Raw genomic sequence first — 18822 nt, 5'->3', positions numbered from 1 at the left:
TGCCTAAGATGCTTTCTCATCCAGCTTAGTCTGCAGCCCTTCCTTATGAATTTTTTCCCCTTGCTTGGGATGCAGGCTTCAAATAGTTTCTACAACTTTGACTTAAAGTAATTCCAAGTCTCTTCCACATTCAGATTTTTGAGTTCTTCAGTCTAGTTCCCTTTCCTAACTAATTCCCTGAATTTTTTTAAAGTTAACCGTTTTGAAATCAAGGACTCTAGTTGCAGATATGTTTTTGTATATCCTTCCATTTAGTTAAACTGAATTAGCTCATGGTCACTTGAACTAAGGTTGTCCTCTATAACCAGCTCTTCTATTTGGTCCTCACTATGTATCAATATTAGGGCTGTTGATTAATTGCAGTCAACTCACATGATTAACTCAAAAAAATTAATCGCGATTAATTGCATTATTAATTGCACTGTTAAACAATAGAATACCAATTGAAATTTATTTAATATTTTGGATGTTTTTCTACATTTCATATACATTGTATTCTGTGTTGTAATTGAAATCAAAGTGTATATTTTTGATTACAAATATTTTCACTGTAAAAATAATAAAAGAAATAGTAGTTTTCAATTCACCTCGTACAAGTACTATAGTGCAATCTTTGTCATGAAAGTGCAACTTACAAATGTAGATTTTTTTTTTTTTTTTTTGGTTACATATCTGCACTCAAAAACAAAACAATGTAAAACTTTAAAGCCTACAAGACCACTCAGTCCTACTTCTTATTCAGCCAATCGCTAAGACAAACAAGTTTGTTTACATTTATAGGAGGTAATGCTGCCCTCTTCTTAAGTGTCACCAGAAAGTGAGAACAGGTATTTGTAAGGCACTTTTGTAGCCGGCATTGCAATGTATTTATGTGCCAGATATGGTAAACATTCGTATGCCTCTTCATGCTTCAGCCACCATTCCAGAGGGCATACTTCCATGCTGATGACACTCATTTAAAACAAAAAAAACCACCACGTTAATTACATTTGTGACTGAACTCTTGGGGGAGAATTATATGTCCCTGCTCTGTTTTACCCACATTCTGCCATATATTTCATGTTACAGCAGTCTCGGATGATGACCCAGCACATGTTACTCATTTTAAGAACACTTTCACTGCAGATTTGACAAAACGCAAAGAAGGTACCAATGTGAGATTTCTAAAGATAGCTACGGCACTCGACCCAAGGTTTAAGAATCTGAAGTGCTTTCCAAATCTGAGAGGGACGGGGTGTGGAGCATGCTTTCAGAAGTCTTAAAAGAACAACACTCAGATGCGGAAACTACAGAACCCAAACCACCAAAAAAGAAAATCAACCTTCTGCTGGTGGCATCTGACTCAGAGGATGAAAATGAACATGCATTGGTCTGCACTGCTTTGGATTGTTATCAAGCAGAACCCATCATCAGCATGGACGCATGTCCCCTGAAATAGTGGTTGAAGCATGAAAGGACATATGAATCTTTAGCGCATCTGGCACGTAAATATCTTGCGACGCCGGCTACGACAGTGCCATGAGACTGCCTGTTCTCAGTTTCAGGTGACACTGCACTTAGTGTCTCTTCTGTCCGTTGCTAGGGCAGCCAACCTTGATATGTTTTATTGTCTGATTGTTTTATTTTGTATCTGCTAGCTTTAAGCTTGTCTTCATTCTTTAACAACATTAATTTTTTATAAATACTCCAATGAGTGCTTCTGCTTTTTCTCTAGGGTATCGAAAACATAAAAAATGAAATTGAAGATTCCACAGAGCCATTGATAGATCCTGTTTATGGCCATGGGAGGTAAGTTGTAAATAGTAATTTTAGTGAGATGTATTTGCAGCTTTTTTATATTTTCACTAGAATAGCCAGATTATTCAATAGTCTCCGTAGAGTGGACTAACACACTTTCCCATGTTTCTACGAGTGATTATTCTTTTAGAAATAGTTGCTGAAAAGAATTCAGTTGCTATTCTACAATAGATAAAAGCAACAACTATTGCAGTAACTTTCTACTTGAATTCTTGGAACCCCTTTGTTCACACGGTTCGCTGCGATTTGGAACAAACTCTTTTTTAATACTGAATTTCCAGAGGAAGTATTCAATCTCTTAAAATGGTGATAAATTGGCAAACTTGTGTTAAAAATGTTAGTTTTAAACTATTTTGGGTGTCATTGAGATATATATTTAAACTGAATTCAAAGTGTTTAGACAGCAAATGCTTGCTAAGATATGAGTTTTCTCCTTTATTCAGGAATAATTAGATTTGCAGAAATAAATTGCATATCACTTTTTAATAAGGCATATCTTTCCATTACATAGCCAAAGCTTAATTAACCTCTTGTTGACGGGGCATGCAGTTTCTAATGTGTGGGACGGAGATAGAGAATGCTCAGGAATGAGTAAGTTGCTTCCAATTTATAATTTTTTGTTTTTACACAGCATAACTGTTTGGTGCTAGAAACTTGAGTTGAACAGTGTTCCTGGTTCAGTAGGTGAGGTGCTATTTTGCTGTCCTTAGCTTCAATGTAGGCATCAAGTGAAAGTAATGTTTAATCCTCCCAAAATCTTTGAGGCTGGTATTGATTAATCCTCAAAATCCTTGTGAGGTTGGTGTTTAATCAGCCAATATTTATACAGCACTCAGGGATGTAAGGCTATACCTTTATCCTTCAGTTATATTTTCTATGATACATCTCTGCACCCAACTGTTCCTGGGGAAGAAAATATCTAAATTCCTAAGTGTATGGGGGAAGTAAAGGGAGTGCTTGCATGTATCCCAAAACTCTTCAGATTACGCGGGATGGATAGTCACGTGTAATTGCGTAGTAAACATATTTTGGTTGGTTACATTCCACAGTATTAAGAAAAGCTGAGTTACAGCATTGGGAACACAACTATGCTTTTCCCTTCTCCCTCGCTATCTTTGTCCTCTCTCCTTCTTGCACTACACCTTTTTTTCCTCCTTTGGTCTGTTCACTGTCTTCCTCTGCTATCTTATCACATTTCTTCTTTAGTCAGTCTCTTCAGGGTTGGCAACAGTCAATCTGTAGCTTCCTCACGTAGAAGGCCTGCACAAGTAAAATGCAAGGACTTTGTCTGGTCCTACATGACTCTTTGAAGTTGACTCCATAGGTATTTTCCTACTATGATTACTAGCCAGTTGCCTAAGCTGCTTCTAGGCAGTAACTACCAGTCAGAGCTGGACAGGGTACTCCATGTATAGCTGATATCCAATGCCTTTTGGACATCCTATGCATTTGCACAGTGGTTGAGGGATACTGGTTATGTCAACAGTTCTATTTACCAGTTGCATGTGTTGCTTAACCCTTTTAATAGGTTAATAATCATTGTAATGACAATTGATATGACCGTGATAAGATTCTTGTCCCAAAATCAGGCTACACAGAACTAAAACCAATAAGTCCAGTATCTTGTCGGGAGCCTCAGGGTGGATGGCAAGGACACTCACACTGAGGGCAAATTAAAACCTTAGATACCTTTATTAAAATAATGAATAAAGCCAGAAAAGATCCAAGCCACATAAAAAGATAGAGATAATACAGTATTGGGGATATCTGTGGTATCCTTCTTTGCATAAGCTCTTAGATTTGCATACTCGCACCCTTCTTTGAGGACCTGGTGATAAGAGACAAAGGACCAGCCCTGTCTCTGGCATGGCAATGAGTCCAATGGTCCAGGTTCCTGAATGAGTTGAAGGGTCAAATGGGGAAAAGCAGAAAAGCCTAGAAGAAAGAACTAACGCCACATAGTGGGTTGCCCTATTATAGGCCCTAACCTAATATCGAACCCACTATGGCCAAATCTAACTTCCTTACCCACATAGTGTTAAAGTGTACTTATTCTATAGGTTAACATGTTGATACGTGTTAATACCATTTTAGCTCATTATCATACCCATCACTTCTTGCTTAAGCAGAATTGCAGCTATTACTTCCAAGTTCCTTGCAGTTACCATTTACTGTTAAGTTCCAACTTCTACCGTTGAGCAAGCTCTCCTTAGTTCCCAAAATCTAAAGGTAACCATTAACCTATTTAATCACACTTATGCTAACTTGTTTAAGCTAATGTCTTACAAGATACAGGCCTGTAGATTCCTTACAGCTGAATATAATAAAGGCAAGCCAGCCATGTGGGCTACATGTGGTGAGATTAATCTGTGGAAGGACTACCTTAGATATGATAAATTAAATATTGAAAGCACATACAGTTTAAATTAGACACTTGCATAACTTCTGAATAAAAGTGCACATTTGCATTTTGCAGATATTTTAATGATCTCTGGTTCAGTTGTTTGATCTAATTTTTAAAAGGAGCTGCCTGGCCACAAACTGATGACAAATTTTAAAATATAGTAGTAACAGAGTACATCTTTTTTTAATCTCTAGGTTTAGAAATAATGTTTCTTGTACCAGAATTATCTAGTCACAGGTCTTAAGTTTATATGATGAAGCAGATGCAAACAATGCACACGTTAAATTTATCCCAGTAGACTGTTCATCTATCTCTTTTCAGCCTCTCAAATGACAGAGAAACTTAAGCTTCATAGCATTTCTAATGCTCTACTCTTCTGAACCCTTCCATTGATTCTGCCTCCTGTATTTATGTTCTAATATATCATTGAGCCTGGATAATAAAAGCAATCCACTGATCCTAGAATAATCTTTTTTGGATGCAATACTGTTAAGGTGTGCTTCTTTTAAAGATTCAAAAACCTAAGTTGGTGGTGGTCTGATGTTATTTAATATTAGTTTATTGTACACATTTACTGTGTATAAATTAAGACAAAATAAATATCTTAACAGTTGGTATAATTGTGATTTGGTTTCCGTTAACTTGTTTTTGACACCTAGTATCTTGATTAGTTTCAGTGGGAACAGGCCGAAGTCCTAAATCTTAAGACTTTCATTTTTTATTTCAGATTTTTAATCAAATTCATGCTTTTGGTTAGTTATTGAAAAAGATCAAATTACAATATTCAAAACTGTTCTGCAGATGGTATACAGCACTGACTTGTGAAATTCCATAAGCATCCAAGTGCCATATGGGAATATTAAGTAACTGTTTTCCTACCCATCTCACGCCAAGTCAGATTGCCCTTTGTTTTAAAATTGTTTGAACCAGTTCCACTTTACCTCTTTGACTTCCTATCCGCTTACTTCCCACGCTTGCTCTGTTCCTCTAGTCTTCTCTCTTCCATCCTATATTCCTGCATAGTTGGAAGATGCCTTTCAGTTGTGAGTACTAACTTTGAGATTCACAGAGTAGTTACAAAATAAACTATCTTAACTTGCTTGATTTCTTTATGAAGCATTTTTGTGGTAGACTTTATCAATTTTAATACCAGTTCCTTTTTGTTGGCTCAAATGCTTTGATCTAGAAAGTAGTAATTCTTCTTTGAGTGCTGTCCCTGTGGGTGCTCCGCTTTAGGTGTTGGTGCATCCTGGCGCCGCTGATCGGAGATTTTTGGTAGCAGTGCCTGGTTGGGACGCGCATGCACAGTAGCTGCCTTGTGGTACTCTTGGCGCTTGCGCATCCTGACCCCCTCAGTTCTTTCTCAGCTGTCTTGGGCTGCAGATGGAGCTCCAACAGCGGTCTCTTAAAACGACCTAAAATAAAGAAATAGAACAATTTAGATAGCAATTAGAGTTTAGTTAGTTATAGTTAGTCAATAGTGTAGCAATAGTCTTAAACTTCAGTTTATAACTATTTAGACTTCCAAAAAAAAAACCTCAGGGAGATCCCTCTCCTTCTTTATTTCTGTTTAATTAGAAAATTAGATAAAGACCATGCCAGGCTCACCTGTATTCAAAAGATGCACTTTTTGCAAGGACGCGATGTCCGTCTCAGACGGCCACTCACAGTGCGTCCGTTGCTTAGAGGAGGCACACATTCCCCAGAAATGTGCCCACTGCAACAGTCTCAAAGCCAGAGCAAGGAGAGAGAGGGATCTTAGGATAATGTTTAGTCTAACGGAAAAATCCCTTACTCCTCCATTGGATGCTAGAAAGCCCCCAGGAAGGGACTCCCCAGGCACCTCCTCCCTGGATAGAGCAAGTACCCTTTCCTCCAAAAAATCGAGGAAAAGGGAAACATCACCGACTCGGGGAGAACTGTTAAAGAGAAAACGGTCTCCAGCGAGATTACTACTCTCGGTGCCGATGGCCAGCAGGGTGAGCGCATTCGATGCTCCAGGCACCTCCGGCACCGCCCGCATGGGGAGTATTGAACGGTAAAGGCAAGGAGTCAAGTGGTAGGCATAAGACAGCCTCCTCCTCCACGGCACCGACCACTCCCAGGAAGGACACGGTGCTGACAGCACCGAAAACAACAATGCCACCCCGGTCCAGACTCCTAGGGAGCTAGTACCTGCAAGACCTAAACTGCCAACATCAGCACCGACCAAAGCCTCTCACAAGAGGGTGGCACCAATGCAGGTGCCTGAACATATCTACTCGGCACTGACGACCTCGGCTCCAGACATGCCGATAACCTTCACACCAGGGTCTCCCATTCCTGGCACCGAAAAACTAGGACTCGATGTCTGTGTCGCACTTCTCAAGCGATGAGAAGGACGACATGGAGGAGGGAGTATTCTACTCTGGACACTCCTCCCCTTCCGGTACCGAACCCCAACCATCCCACACAGGTACCAGGGACCATCCTCACAGAGACCTACCCCCATGACTGGCTAACCCATGGATGTGCCCACCCTTTCCATTCCCGATGCAATGGGCACACTGGGACCCATGGTCGGCATACAGATCACAACTGCAAAGGATTCACACATCTCAAAGAAAGCAGATACGACCCCCTACGGAGACGGCCACAGAACCCTCAGAGGCACCTGAGGACACAATAATGGAGTTGGAAGACACCACACAGGATCTCTCACCAGAACATAACTCCTCTTCATCCCCAGATGAGTCTTCCCCACACCTGCCCACAGTAGCAGACGACTCAAAACAATTCCAAGAATTGTTTAGAAGGGTAGCACAAAGCCAAAACCTCACAGTCGGAGAGGTGACTGAGAATCAACACCAACTATTAAAGATTCTACACCCAGCATTCACAACAAAAATAGCAGTACCAGTGAACGACGCATCGATGGAACCCATGGAAATGATATGGCAAACACCAGCCATACCACCTATGAGCAAAATAACCAACACAATATTATGTCCCCAACAAAGGCATACACTTTTTATTCTTCCACCCACAACCAAATTCATTGGTGGTGGATGCCATAAATCAGGGGGGTAAATTTAAGAACACATCTCAAGACAAAGAAGCCAAGAGATTAATCTTTTTGGCTGAAAAGTATACTCGTCTGCGACACTCCGCACGGCGAACTGTACCCCCCTATGGGTGAAGTACGACCACGACAACTACCAAAAACTCAACGAGTTCCTACTAAATATTTCGGAGGAAAAGAAAGAAGCTGTTCCAAGCCATCATGATGGAGGGACAACTAGCAGCCTGAACAGCACTACAAGCTTCCCTTGATACAGCAGACACAGCAACCCATACAACAGCTACTGCCATAGTCATGAGGAGAGCCTCCTGGCTACAAGCCTCAGGAATCCCATGGGAACTGCAAACCACAGTAAAGGATCTCCCATTTGACAGGGAGAAATTTATTTTAATCAAAAACTGATGATATCCTGCACTCAATGAAGGACTCCCGTGCCACACTCCGTACTTGGCCATATATACACACCCAAATAGATGCAGACAATTCCAACCGTATAACAGGAACCTTGACAACCTGAACCAACTACCACAATGTCCATTCGACAGCTACACACACACACACACACACACACACACACACACCCTCTTCAGGGACCCTTCTCATGAGCATCTTCTGAGACAAGAAGTAAACCATCTTGTACAGCTAGGTGCTGTAGAACAGGTTCCAGTAGAATACAGAGGGAAAGGGTTCTATTCCCACTACTTTATAACAGAAATGGAGGATGGAGAACATCTTAGCTCTCAGGAAACTCAACAAATTAGTTCATATCCACAAATTCAAAATAGTCACACTGACATCAAAAATCCCAGCACTGGAAGAAGGGGATTGATTTTCAGCTCTCGACTTACAAGACACATACTTTCACATCACTATACACTCCGCACACAGACGATTCCTATGATTCACAGTAGGCAGAGACTACTTCCAATACAGAGTGCTACAGTTCGGACTATCCACAGCTCGGAGAGTCTTCACCAAGACCCTGGCAGTAGTAGCAGTATACTTACGCAGACAGGGAATCATGATATTCCCATACTTGGACGACTGCCTGTTAAAGGGTCACACTTGAACAGAAGCAACAAACTTTACACAGAGAACTGTAACGCTCTTCCATACTCTGGGCCTACAGATAAACGAGAAGAAATCGACACTAGTTCCGGTGCAACAACTAGAATTCATCAGCGCTTACGTAGACTCAGTACAAGCAAAAGCTTCACTACCAAGGTCCAGATTTTACACAATGACCTCTCTCATATCTATGATCAGAAGCAGTCTGACAGTCTCTGCACACACATGCCTGCAACTATTACGACACACGGTTGCCTCTACTTTTGTAGTCAAACAGCGCATGTGTAGTTGTGCATATCTCCAGGGGTAGCTAAGCACGGTATACATACCAGACAGACACAACCTAAACAAAATCCTATCGCTACCACCGAAAGTCACACAATCCCTACAATGGTGGACAATCCCGAGCAATGTTGGAATTGAACCCCTGTGCACAAAAGTCCCTGCATTCATCCTAATCACCACAGATGTCTCACTGATAGGATGGGGTGCACACTTCAACTCCCACAAAATCCAAGGGAAATGGTCTCCCGAGGAGTCATTATTACACATCAGTATGCTCGAACTATGAGCAGTTCGAAATGCATGCAAACATTTCCTATCGATGATAAACAAATCGGTAAGAATAATAATAGACAACTGTATGTTCTACATAAGCAGACAGGGAGAAGCGCGTTCTCATTACCTATGCACAGAAGCCATGAAACTATGGAACTAGTGCATTACCCACAATATTACTATTGCTGTGTCTTACCTCCCAGGATACGATGGCAGACACGTTGAGCAGACCATTTCCCCAGGAACACGAATGGGAGCTGAATGACAGAGTAGCACAACACATATTCCACGTGTCCCACAGTGGGGACTACCAGACAGACCTGTTCGCAACAACAAAAAACCGCACATGCCGAAGCTTTTGCTTGCGAGCAGGACTAGGACCACACTCCCTAGGAGATGCCTTCCTCATCCAATGGAATGCTCCCCTTCTGTACATATTCCTGCTATTATCCAAAGTAATACACAAGATACAGACAGAGCCAGGATCATACTGATTGCCCTGACATGGTCCAGACAGACATGGTTCCCATACCTGAACCACCTAATATGGTGCCCGCCATACAACCTTCCCATTCGACAGGATCTCCTGTCTCAGGACAAGGGTTGAATCTTTCATCCAAATCTACCAAAACTCCACCCGAAGGCCTGGCTCCTTGATGGCTCCAATGCGACAGACTAGCCTGTTCAGAAGAGGTTAAAGGTTAAAAATGTATTACTAAACAGCAGGAAAATCACCAAACGCACTACTTACCTGCATAAATGGAAGAGGTTCACTTCATAGTGTCACGACAAACACAGACCTGCACTTACAACACCAATCCATGAGATCCTTGAGTACTTGCTATACTTGAAACACTCAGGGCTGTCCATTAGTTCACTCAAGGTACACCTCACGGCCATATCCGCCTTCCACCATAAGATTGACAGTTTCACAGCCTTCATGCATCCAATTACAAAACGCTTTCTTGCAGGAATTCAGAATATGAAGTCCGCATGGGATCTAAACTTAGTCCTCGGAGGACTTACCAGAGCCACCTTCGAGCCCCTTACTACCTGTTCACTACTACACCTATCAATGAAGGTAGCATTCCTAGTTGCGATCACCTCAGCACGTGGAGTGGGTGAGATTGGGGCCCTCATGGCCCAACTATGTGACCACACCCTAAATTCGTACCAAAGGTACCCTTATCATTCCATGTCAGTCAACTTACACATCTCCCTGCGTTCTACCTAAAGTCATAGAATCTGTTCTCCACACTAGATGTTAGAAGATCACTAGCATTCTACCTACAGAGAACAAAACCTTTCCGTACGTCACCGAGACTCTTCATCTCCACCACCACTGGACGATCGAAAGGCATAGTCATTTTAAAACGGACTATCAAAATCCATTTTGATTATTGCATCCACCTATGTTATCGGCAACAAAAGATAGAACCCCCGCCAGGGATCAGAGCCCATTCAACGAGAGCCGTTTCTACCTTGACTGCTTTTCTACATAATGTCCCAATCAAAGAAATATGCCAGGCTGCCACTTGGGCTTCAATACACGTGTTCACAAACAACTATGCAATAACGAAAAGCTCTGAGAATGATGCAATACTCGGCCTTATGATATCCTCATCAACTGTGCAACCTACTCCAGAACCCAACCTTCCATAACTGGGTACTGCTCTATAGTCACCTAAAGTGGAGCACCCACAGGGACAGCACTCTTAAGAAGAAGAGAATGTTATTCACCTTGTGCAGTAACAGAGATTCTTCGAGATGTGTGTCCCTGTGGATGCTCCACTACACACCCTCCTCCCCTCTACAGAGTTCTCTATATGAGCTTTACACAGAGCAGGAATTGAGTGGATCGGGATGCATGAGCGCCAACGGTACCACAAGGAGGCCACTGTGCACGCACGTCCCAACCAGGCACTGCTACCAAAAGTCTCCGATCAGCAGCGCCAGGACGCACCAACACCTAAAGTGGAGCACCCACAGGGGGACACATCTTGAAGAACCTCAGTTACTGTACAAGGTGAGTAACCACCTCTTTCATCTGAATGAAGCAGCTGCAAAGAGAGAATACATGTTATTAGTATATACAATGCTGTGCCTTTTCAAAAACAATCTGTGTAATGTCAGAACTTCTGCATTATTTCATATCAACACAAGGTGGCATTTAAGTTACATTAAACTTGAAGTAGCACCACTAGGTATAGCACAATAAAGGACAGAAAAAAAGTGCTCTTATAAAAGGTGCAGTGCACTAAAAACTAACTACCCAATAAAGTAATTCCAAAAATTCTTTTAGCAAAGGACTAATTTTCTGACAAGAAGCCCGAGTCAGCATAGCAGGTTACGTGAAAGCCCTCAACTATCAGAGGATCTCTTCTGTTTCCTTTCTGACATAATGTCTCAAAATAGTAGGCAGTTCTCTGTCCTGCACTGGACCTTTCACTCAATGCTTGTTTCAGGCATTTACTTTATAAAATCAGCTTCTCTCTAGATTCGGGTGACCAGATGTCCCGATTTTATAGGGACAGTCCCAATATTTGGGGCTTTTTCTTATGTAGGTGCCTATTACCCCGTCCCGATTTTTCACACTTTCTATCTGGTCACCCTACTCTAGATACTATATTGAAGCTGGAAGGGAAAAAATCTCTGCCTGAAAAATGTAGTTATCCTTAATCACCCACTAGCAGAGAAGCAAGATACACTGCATTTCAAAAAGCCCTTATCTGATGGACTGTTTTAAGACTGATTTCAGTGTAAATTAATTTTTTTTTCACAAAGGGAATTTGATATATGGTATTAACTGGGATTATTGTAATGATATGACCTTTTGATAGGCTAGATATTTACCTCTGTTTGCTTAGGGTCTAATTCAGCTAAAATTATCTGATGCATGGAACCTTTTTAGCTCTAAAGAGAGGCTACACACCTTCTATTAGATTTTGGACTTGCCACTTTTACTTCTTCCCAAGGAAAGTGTGATTCTGCTCAGTATATTGCCATATATAGCAATGGGGCTGTAAGTGAATAAGTATGCTGCCTGAGCTCCAAAATGTACCAGTGCATGAGCAAGTTCTTTCCTGTCTGGCTGAATGTCAGCCTGGAAAGAATTTTAACAGCCTGTGGTCCAAAGGTACCTCCAAAATAGAGGTTAATCAGAAAGATCCTTTAGTGATAAACTTTTGATTCTACAAGGTGTAGTATCTTCAGAATCAGAGGGGTAGCCGTGTTAGTCTGAATCTGTAAAAAGCAACAGAGGGTCCTGTGGCACCTTTAAGACTAACAGAAGTTTTCATGAGGTTGATAGATTTCCATTCCATTCTTAAAGGTGCCACAGGACCCTCTGTTGCTTTTTACAGATTCAGACTAACACAGCTACCCCTCTGATACTTGACACCATGCAAGGCACTGCATTTAGCCGTATGGAATGGAAATCTATCAACCTCATGAATCTTCTGTTAGTCTTAAAGGTGCCACAGGACCCTCTGTTGCTATCTTCAGAATACATTTCTTGGGCAACTCGGAGCAAAGAAGTCTGTTTGTAGACAACATTGGGAAAGGAAGATCATGCATAATAACCAGCTTATGTGAATGAAACACACATCATGCCAAACTTATCCAATATCTTCTTTTTTTGAATTATTGGAATGGATAGATAAAGGAAATGCATGGAAAAACTAACACTTCTTTCATGCAATTCCTGTAGTCAGTTTACTGCACAGGTGTTGAATTCAAGTTCTTGAAAATGCATTGCACATGGTGTCCCAAGTAAATAAGCGAGCATACAGTGCTGTCATAAAATGCGGGATTGAGTCTGATTGAAACATTATAAAAAAAGTTCATTTTCTTTCTCTTCAGAATGTTTCCCAGTGTTACCCCAGAACTTGGCCTGTAGGTAAATGCATCACAGTTTGTAATCATAACATGAGTTACTATTACTAACAAATATATATTTAAGAGCTACAGTTCCCCAAAATCAAAGTAGCTTCAGTGAAATTCTCTGAAAAGTGACTTTGGATATGTCTACACAGCAGTTAAACACTGGCCGCTGACTCGGGCTTGTGGGGCTGTAAAATTGCAGTGTAGATGTTTGGGCTCAGACGGGAGCCTGGGCTCTGAGACCCTCTCCCCTTGCAGGGTTCCAGAGCTTGGGCTCCAGCTTGAGCCCAAATGCATACACCACAATTTTACAGCCTTGCAGCCTGAGCCTCCCGAGCCCAAGCCAGCTGAATCAGGCCAGCTGCGGATGTTTGTTTGCTGTGTAGACGTTACCTTAAAGACTTTACCAAACAGATCTGCTCACTGTATGTTCAGACATATGCTTGCTTTAGTGTCACAAATGTTTATTGCTTTTATTCATGTTAGAGTGAAAGCTGGATTCTACTCCTTTTGATCGACAGATTTGTTTACTAAATTTTAATCAGACCTGTGTAAACTTAGGGATGCTGTATTTTTGTCTGCAGAATGTTTATTACTGGTGGTTATTCTTGAGTAGAAAAGAACTCCGCTTGACTTTCAGATCCAAGAGAATGTCCAGCTCAGGCAAATAGTTTCCTATTCAGAGTGGAACTACATTTCTAAAGATGCTGAAGTCCAAGTTTTAGTTCTATATAGATTATACTTCTCAAAGATTCATCGGCTTCGGTATTTTTCATTCTTATTGTGAGGCTTTCTTTAAAAATAGTACGTCTTCAGATGATTAGTACTGATACTTGAGTGCTGGTACTGGTGATTGCTCGCAATGTAATTTAAAAATGAAGTTCTCCACAGGGAAATGAAATGATGTCATTTATTAATAACTAATATTTTGAAACCAGTTGATTTTTGCATTGTCCACAGTGTCAATATGAGAATAGAGAAAAGTGGAAATTTTTGCTCCTTTCATTTTCCAAAACGGCAGTTTCGGGATGTTATTTTTTCTAGAGCATACTGGAATACTTCAGAAGAATTTGCTTTATTGTAAATCTAAACTTTTTTAAAAGGACTGTCAACAGCAGACTTCTAGTAAAATTAACTATTAATTTCGGTTGTATTCATTTATGGAAAAAACAATTTGGGATTTGGCTAAAGTCATCCTGGAATTTTTTTTTAAGCTTCCAGTTGACCTGACCTCATTGCTTTTTCAACGCTTGTTTAAGTTGTATGTCTTTGTAAAATAAGGTATCTTATACCATGTCATTTTTGAAAAAATAGAAAATAACTTGTCTAATAAAATGTTTGGGTTTTGTTTTTAAACAGAACTACTTGGTATACGTAAACAGGCAACTGTAGGTTTTTTGACATTAATGGAATCTCTAAGATACTGTAAGGTAAGCTGCCTTTTTCCCCATCATTTTTAAAATGAGCTTTCTCTTGTGAGTTGCTCCTTAGCAGTATTCCATTAACACATCATCATCTTCTGAAAATATTCACTTCATCCTAAACTGTTGAAGAGTACAGTCTAAGAGTTATTGGTTTGTAGTATTTCTAGCCTCAAAAAGTGAAACCAAGGCTAAAAGTCTGTAATAAAATAACATTCTCTTTTTTGTTAGGCATGTAAATACATGTCTTGTGATGAGTAAACATTAAGAATGAACAGTTCATGCTCTTCATTAATAGAATAATTAATTTATGTATTTTTGCCCTTTTCTTAGCCAAAAGAAAGTTTAAATGTGAGATTCCAACCTTGCTCAAAAATACCATGCATTTTATGAAGTCCTGAACGCTTTAATTTGTACCAGAATTATAAGAAAAAGAAAAAAGTAGATACTAGCTACCCCATTTGTTAAATTAAAAAAATCCCATACTTCAGTCATATGGAAAATAAAGACAAAAACGGAATAGCCAAAATGTGTAATTTTGGCAGATGTAGCATTTTAGTAGTGATGTATTTTAAAGCTACATTGGTGTGGTTCATTATTTGTGCATTGGTAGGAAGCTCTTAGATTTGCTTTTTACAAAGGAACTGCTTTGCAGCAAATTTAATGTAAGTAGAAGCTGGCACTGTTTTATACTTTAAATTTAAATCCAAGTTGACTTATGATTTTATGTATTGTAACTTCCTTGTTCCAGTCTGTGCTGTGATTCCTAGATTAAATAAAAAAAAAAAAGTGCTTTGATATTTACTTATTACTATTTCTCTGTGCCAAAAACATTGACATCCAAGGGCAGGATGCTAACTTCATGTGTGCATCACTGCATATATCAAAATCTACTTAAATACAGACTCTGGCTATTTTGATATGTGGTGATACAGAAAATAAGTCTTCAACACTAAGATTTTATTTAAGGGGCATTAGTATGCTTTTCACTACACTTGTAATATTTTGGATGCTTTGTTAATGTTTTCTGTTTATTTGGCATGCACTCTTGTTCTGGTAACATTTGTCAAAGGCTGGCTTCTTGGTGTTTGTTTTCATACTATACTGAATCCTTTTGACTTGGCTATTGCTGTATAGAGAATTGTGTAGAATTTGCATATATTTAAAAGAATATTGATTACAAACCATGAACGTCTCTTCAAAGTTTAATCACTCAAATAAAAATAGATTAAAAAGATGCAGTGGTAGACTAAGGGAAGCATAAGTGCACCCCATGTAGTGCATGTGGTGGTGTAGGGAGAGCTTTCACTTCTGAAGTGAGGGACCATCATGTTAGGTTGGCTTAATAAGGATAAAGAAATGCACCTGATTGGTCTGTTTTATTTTTGTCAGGTAACATAAATGAGCTTATAATCCCAGGATCCACAGCCAAGTGCATAAACCAAATGGACTTTTACCTTAAGGGCCTGAATATACAAGCAAACACAAGAGTACAGTTACTTGCATGAACATTTGAAGGATTAGTCTCTAAGGCCAGGTCTACACTACCATGGTAGTTCGACGGCTGGCAATCGAACTTCCGGGTTCGATTTATCGCGTCTGGTCTGGACGCGATAAATCGATCCCGGAAGTGCTCGCCGTCGACTGCGGTACTCCAGCTCGGCGAGAGGAGTACCGCGGAGTCGACGGGGAGCCTGCCTGCCGCGTGTGGACCGCGTCTGAACCGCGGTAAGTTCGAACTAAAGTATGTCGACTTCAGCTACGTTATTCACGTAGCTGAAGTTGCGTACCTTAGTTCGAATTTGGGGGTTAGTGTAGACCAGGCCTAAGATTGTAAGATGGGTTATTGCTTCCTTCTCCAACTGACACTTTCCCTTATTGAAATCTGCTCCCAATGTGCCAAGAGCAGCTATATTGTTTTCCAAATTACGCAGTGGAGTTTTGACATCCTGAGTATCCGATACTACTTTTTCCAGGACAGTTTGGAGTAGGGTGTTTGAGCAGTACAATCTCTGGAGATGAAACTGTCACATCTATTAAATTGGGCCAAATTGTGTGACACATTCTCTCGGGGCAAGTTTAAAAACTCATTTAATATGCCACCTAAGGTGTAGAATTATGATGTCTACAAACAAATTACTTTTGCATTAATCAACTTAATCACCTAACCCTTTCTTGTCACTTAATCCTCCTTTTTCAAAACAAGTTGGTAATTGTAGCTTTAAAAAAAAAAAAAAAAAGGTTCTTCTAAATAGGATCTTTTCAATGTAAATAAACTGCATTCATGTTGTAAGGCTCTCTATTCAGTTGCTTTCACCCTCTTTCCCCCCTACCCCCCCCCCCCCACTTCCCCCGCCCCCAAGCATAAACAGTGACTTAGGCCTCAGAGTTACAGCATACCACCAGCTCTTGACTTCAGTGGTGATTGAAGGCACTTGGCACTACACAGGATTGGGCCTAGTGCCATCTAATTTCCACTGATGGTTGGATTTACATGGCTAAATGACAGATCACCCATTATTAAATGGGGGATATGGTAATCAAAAACAGATTTAGTAAAGTTTTTAAATACTACCTTCAAATTGTGACTGAATGTTAATTTTTTAATATTACAAATTGGGGGGGGGGGTAATTGGGGCTTCACTATAGCTGTAAGCTAGTTTGTTTATTTGTTTTTACTGCATCTTTTCTAGGTTGGCTCCTACTTGAAATCTCCAAAGTTTCCTATTTGGATACTTGGCAGTGAAACACATCTCACAGTCTTTTTTGCCAAGGTATGATAGCTTTGGTTTTTGTTATGACCCCAGGCAGATAAATACCATATAAGTCCAAAGTTCAGATCTTGCTACAGTGTGAGTTTCAGCTGCCTTTAATACAAAAATTGAATCACTGAACATTTAAAACAAGCCCTTCCCTTAAAAACAAGTTTCACAGTTTGTGCTATCTTTATAGTGTCTTCAAGCTTAAACTTGCATTTTAAAAAAGAGAGGTTGTTTAAGCTACTAATATATTTTAGGCTTTACAGTGCTATAGATGTTACGTCTGAGTTGTTAAATTGCTATAGTTGTGGGGAGGTTTGTTTGAATAAAATGTAAGGGGTTTCTTTGCAACTCCACCTGTTTGGGAATATTTTTACCCATTTTTAAACCATATGAGGTACAGAAATCTGTACTGTAAGCTTGAGTATACATACACCTCTACCCCGATATAATGCGACCCGATATAACACGAATTCGGATATAACGCAGTAAAGCAGTGCTCCGGGGTGGCAGGGCTGCGCACTCCAGCGTATCAAAGCAAGTTCGATAGAACGCGGTTTCACCTATAACGCGGTAAGATTTTTTGACTCCCGAGGATAGCGTTATATCGGGCTAGAGGTATACTAAATGTTTAGAATTAGTACATCAAATCAGGAAAACTTTAACATTTAGGATTTAAGCTTTAACTATAAACCATTACACTTAAAGTATAAAACATTTGAGTTAACAGTTTCTAATGAACTCGTAAATCATATGTTGAATTTTCTCTAGACACATATTTCCATAAGTTGTGGTTGAGACATTGTCCCTTGTAAGTCAAACTTTTAACCTCCTTCTCTGAAAAGCTGCTTTCTGCATAAGTGAATCTTTGATTTTAGGAAATGGCTTTTAATTTGTGGAAAGCTTTTTTGCAGTTTTGCCCATTCCTAATTCAACACCTTACAATGAAGTCTTCTTTTATATCGTAATTCTGAAACAAGGGACAAAGTTTAAGTACAGAATTCTTTAGCTATTAAAAAATGGTCTCTGTATTATAGTTTCCAGGAGAGTTCTGTCTGCTCTCTGCTCAATCTTTGTGTTCAAATCCTCCTAAAAACTCAATTGTGATGTGAAGCCTGCATGAGGTGAAGGGCAGAATAGCCAACTTGTCAATAAATAAGAAGCTGGTTTATCAAGATATGTAGAAGTGCCATTCTGACCAACTAAATGATCTTTTTTTCATCTTGCCTTTGGTCTCCCTCTTTATCTGCTCCCTATTTGACCTTCACTTGTCATTACACATGTGATTTTTGTGAACTTAGAAACAGGGACTCCTTGCTTGTTTGAGGAGTCTCATGTTGTTGGGCATTCATAAAAGTACTACTTCCGTTAAACTGTCATAAATTTTTCCTAAATTAGAATAATAAAAACATAGGACTGGAAGGGACCTCAATAGGTCATCTAATCCAGTCCCCTTCACTGAGGCAGAACTAAGTATTATCTAAACCAGGGGTTCTCAAACTTCATTTCACTGCGACCCCCTTCTGACAACAATAAATTATTACATGACCCCAGGAGGGGGGACTGAAGCCTGAGCCTGCCTGAGTCCCACTGCCCCAGGGAGGGGGGCGGGCGGGACAAAGCCAAAGCCTGAGCCCCATTGCCCCAGGTGGGGAAGGGGTTAAAGGCAAAGGATTCTGCCCCAGCTAGGGGGCCTGTAACCTGAGCCCTCTTTCAACACATCTGCCTCCCACTTCTGTCTTAACCTCAGTGCAAGTTTATAAATCTTTGCTATACAAGGCAACTCCTCCTCCCTTTTTTCCCTGTTAACCTTCCATAGCAAATGTAGGTATTATACTTATTCTGAAGATCTAATATGTGTAGCCCTTGTGA

At 40.2% G+C, this 18822-nt stretch overlaps 1 protein-coding gene across 1 annotated transcript in view; it reads left to right on the top strand.

Moving 5' to 3' along the window:
- MINDY3 (MINDY lysine 48 deubiquitinase 3) overlaps window positions 1–18822 on the top strand; it is an 80295-nt gene that overhangs the window by 24176 nt on the left and 37297 nt on the right. Inside the window, exons 7-10 of the mRNA XM_065398729.1 lie at window positions 1715–1788; window positions 2309–2388; window positions 14130–14200; window positions 16885–16965. Of these exons, the coding sequence (XP_065254801.1) occupies window positions 1715–1788; window positions 2309–2388; window positions 14130–14200; window positions 16885–16965 (306 nt within the window). The remainder of the gene's footprint in view (window positions 1–1714; window positions 1789–2308; window positions 2389–14129; window positions 14201–16884; window positions 16966–18822) is intronic.

This window comes from Emys orbicularis, chromosome 2, assembly GCF_028017835.1.
Source record: "Emys orbicularis isolate rEmyOrb1 chromosome 2, rEmyOrb1.hap1, whole genome shotgun sequence".
Classification (NCBI taxonomy): Eukaryota; Metazoa; Chordata; order Testudines; family Emydidae; genus Emys; species Emys orbicularis.
The sequence above is the reverse complement of the archived record's forward strand: the minus strand, read 5'-3'. Positions and strand labels throughout refer to the sequence as shown.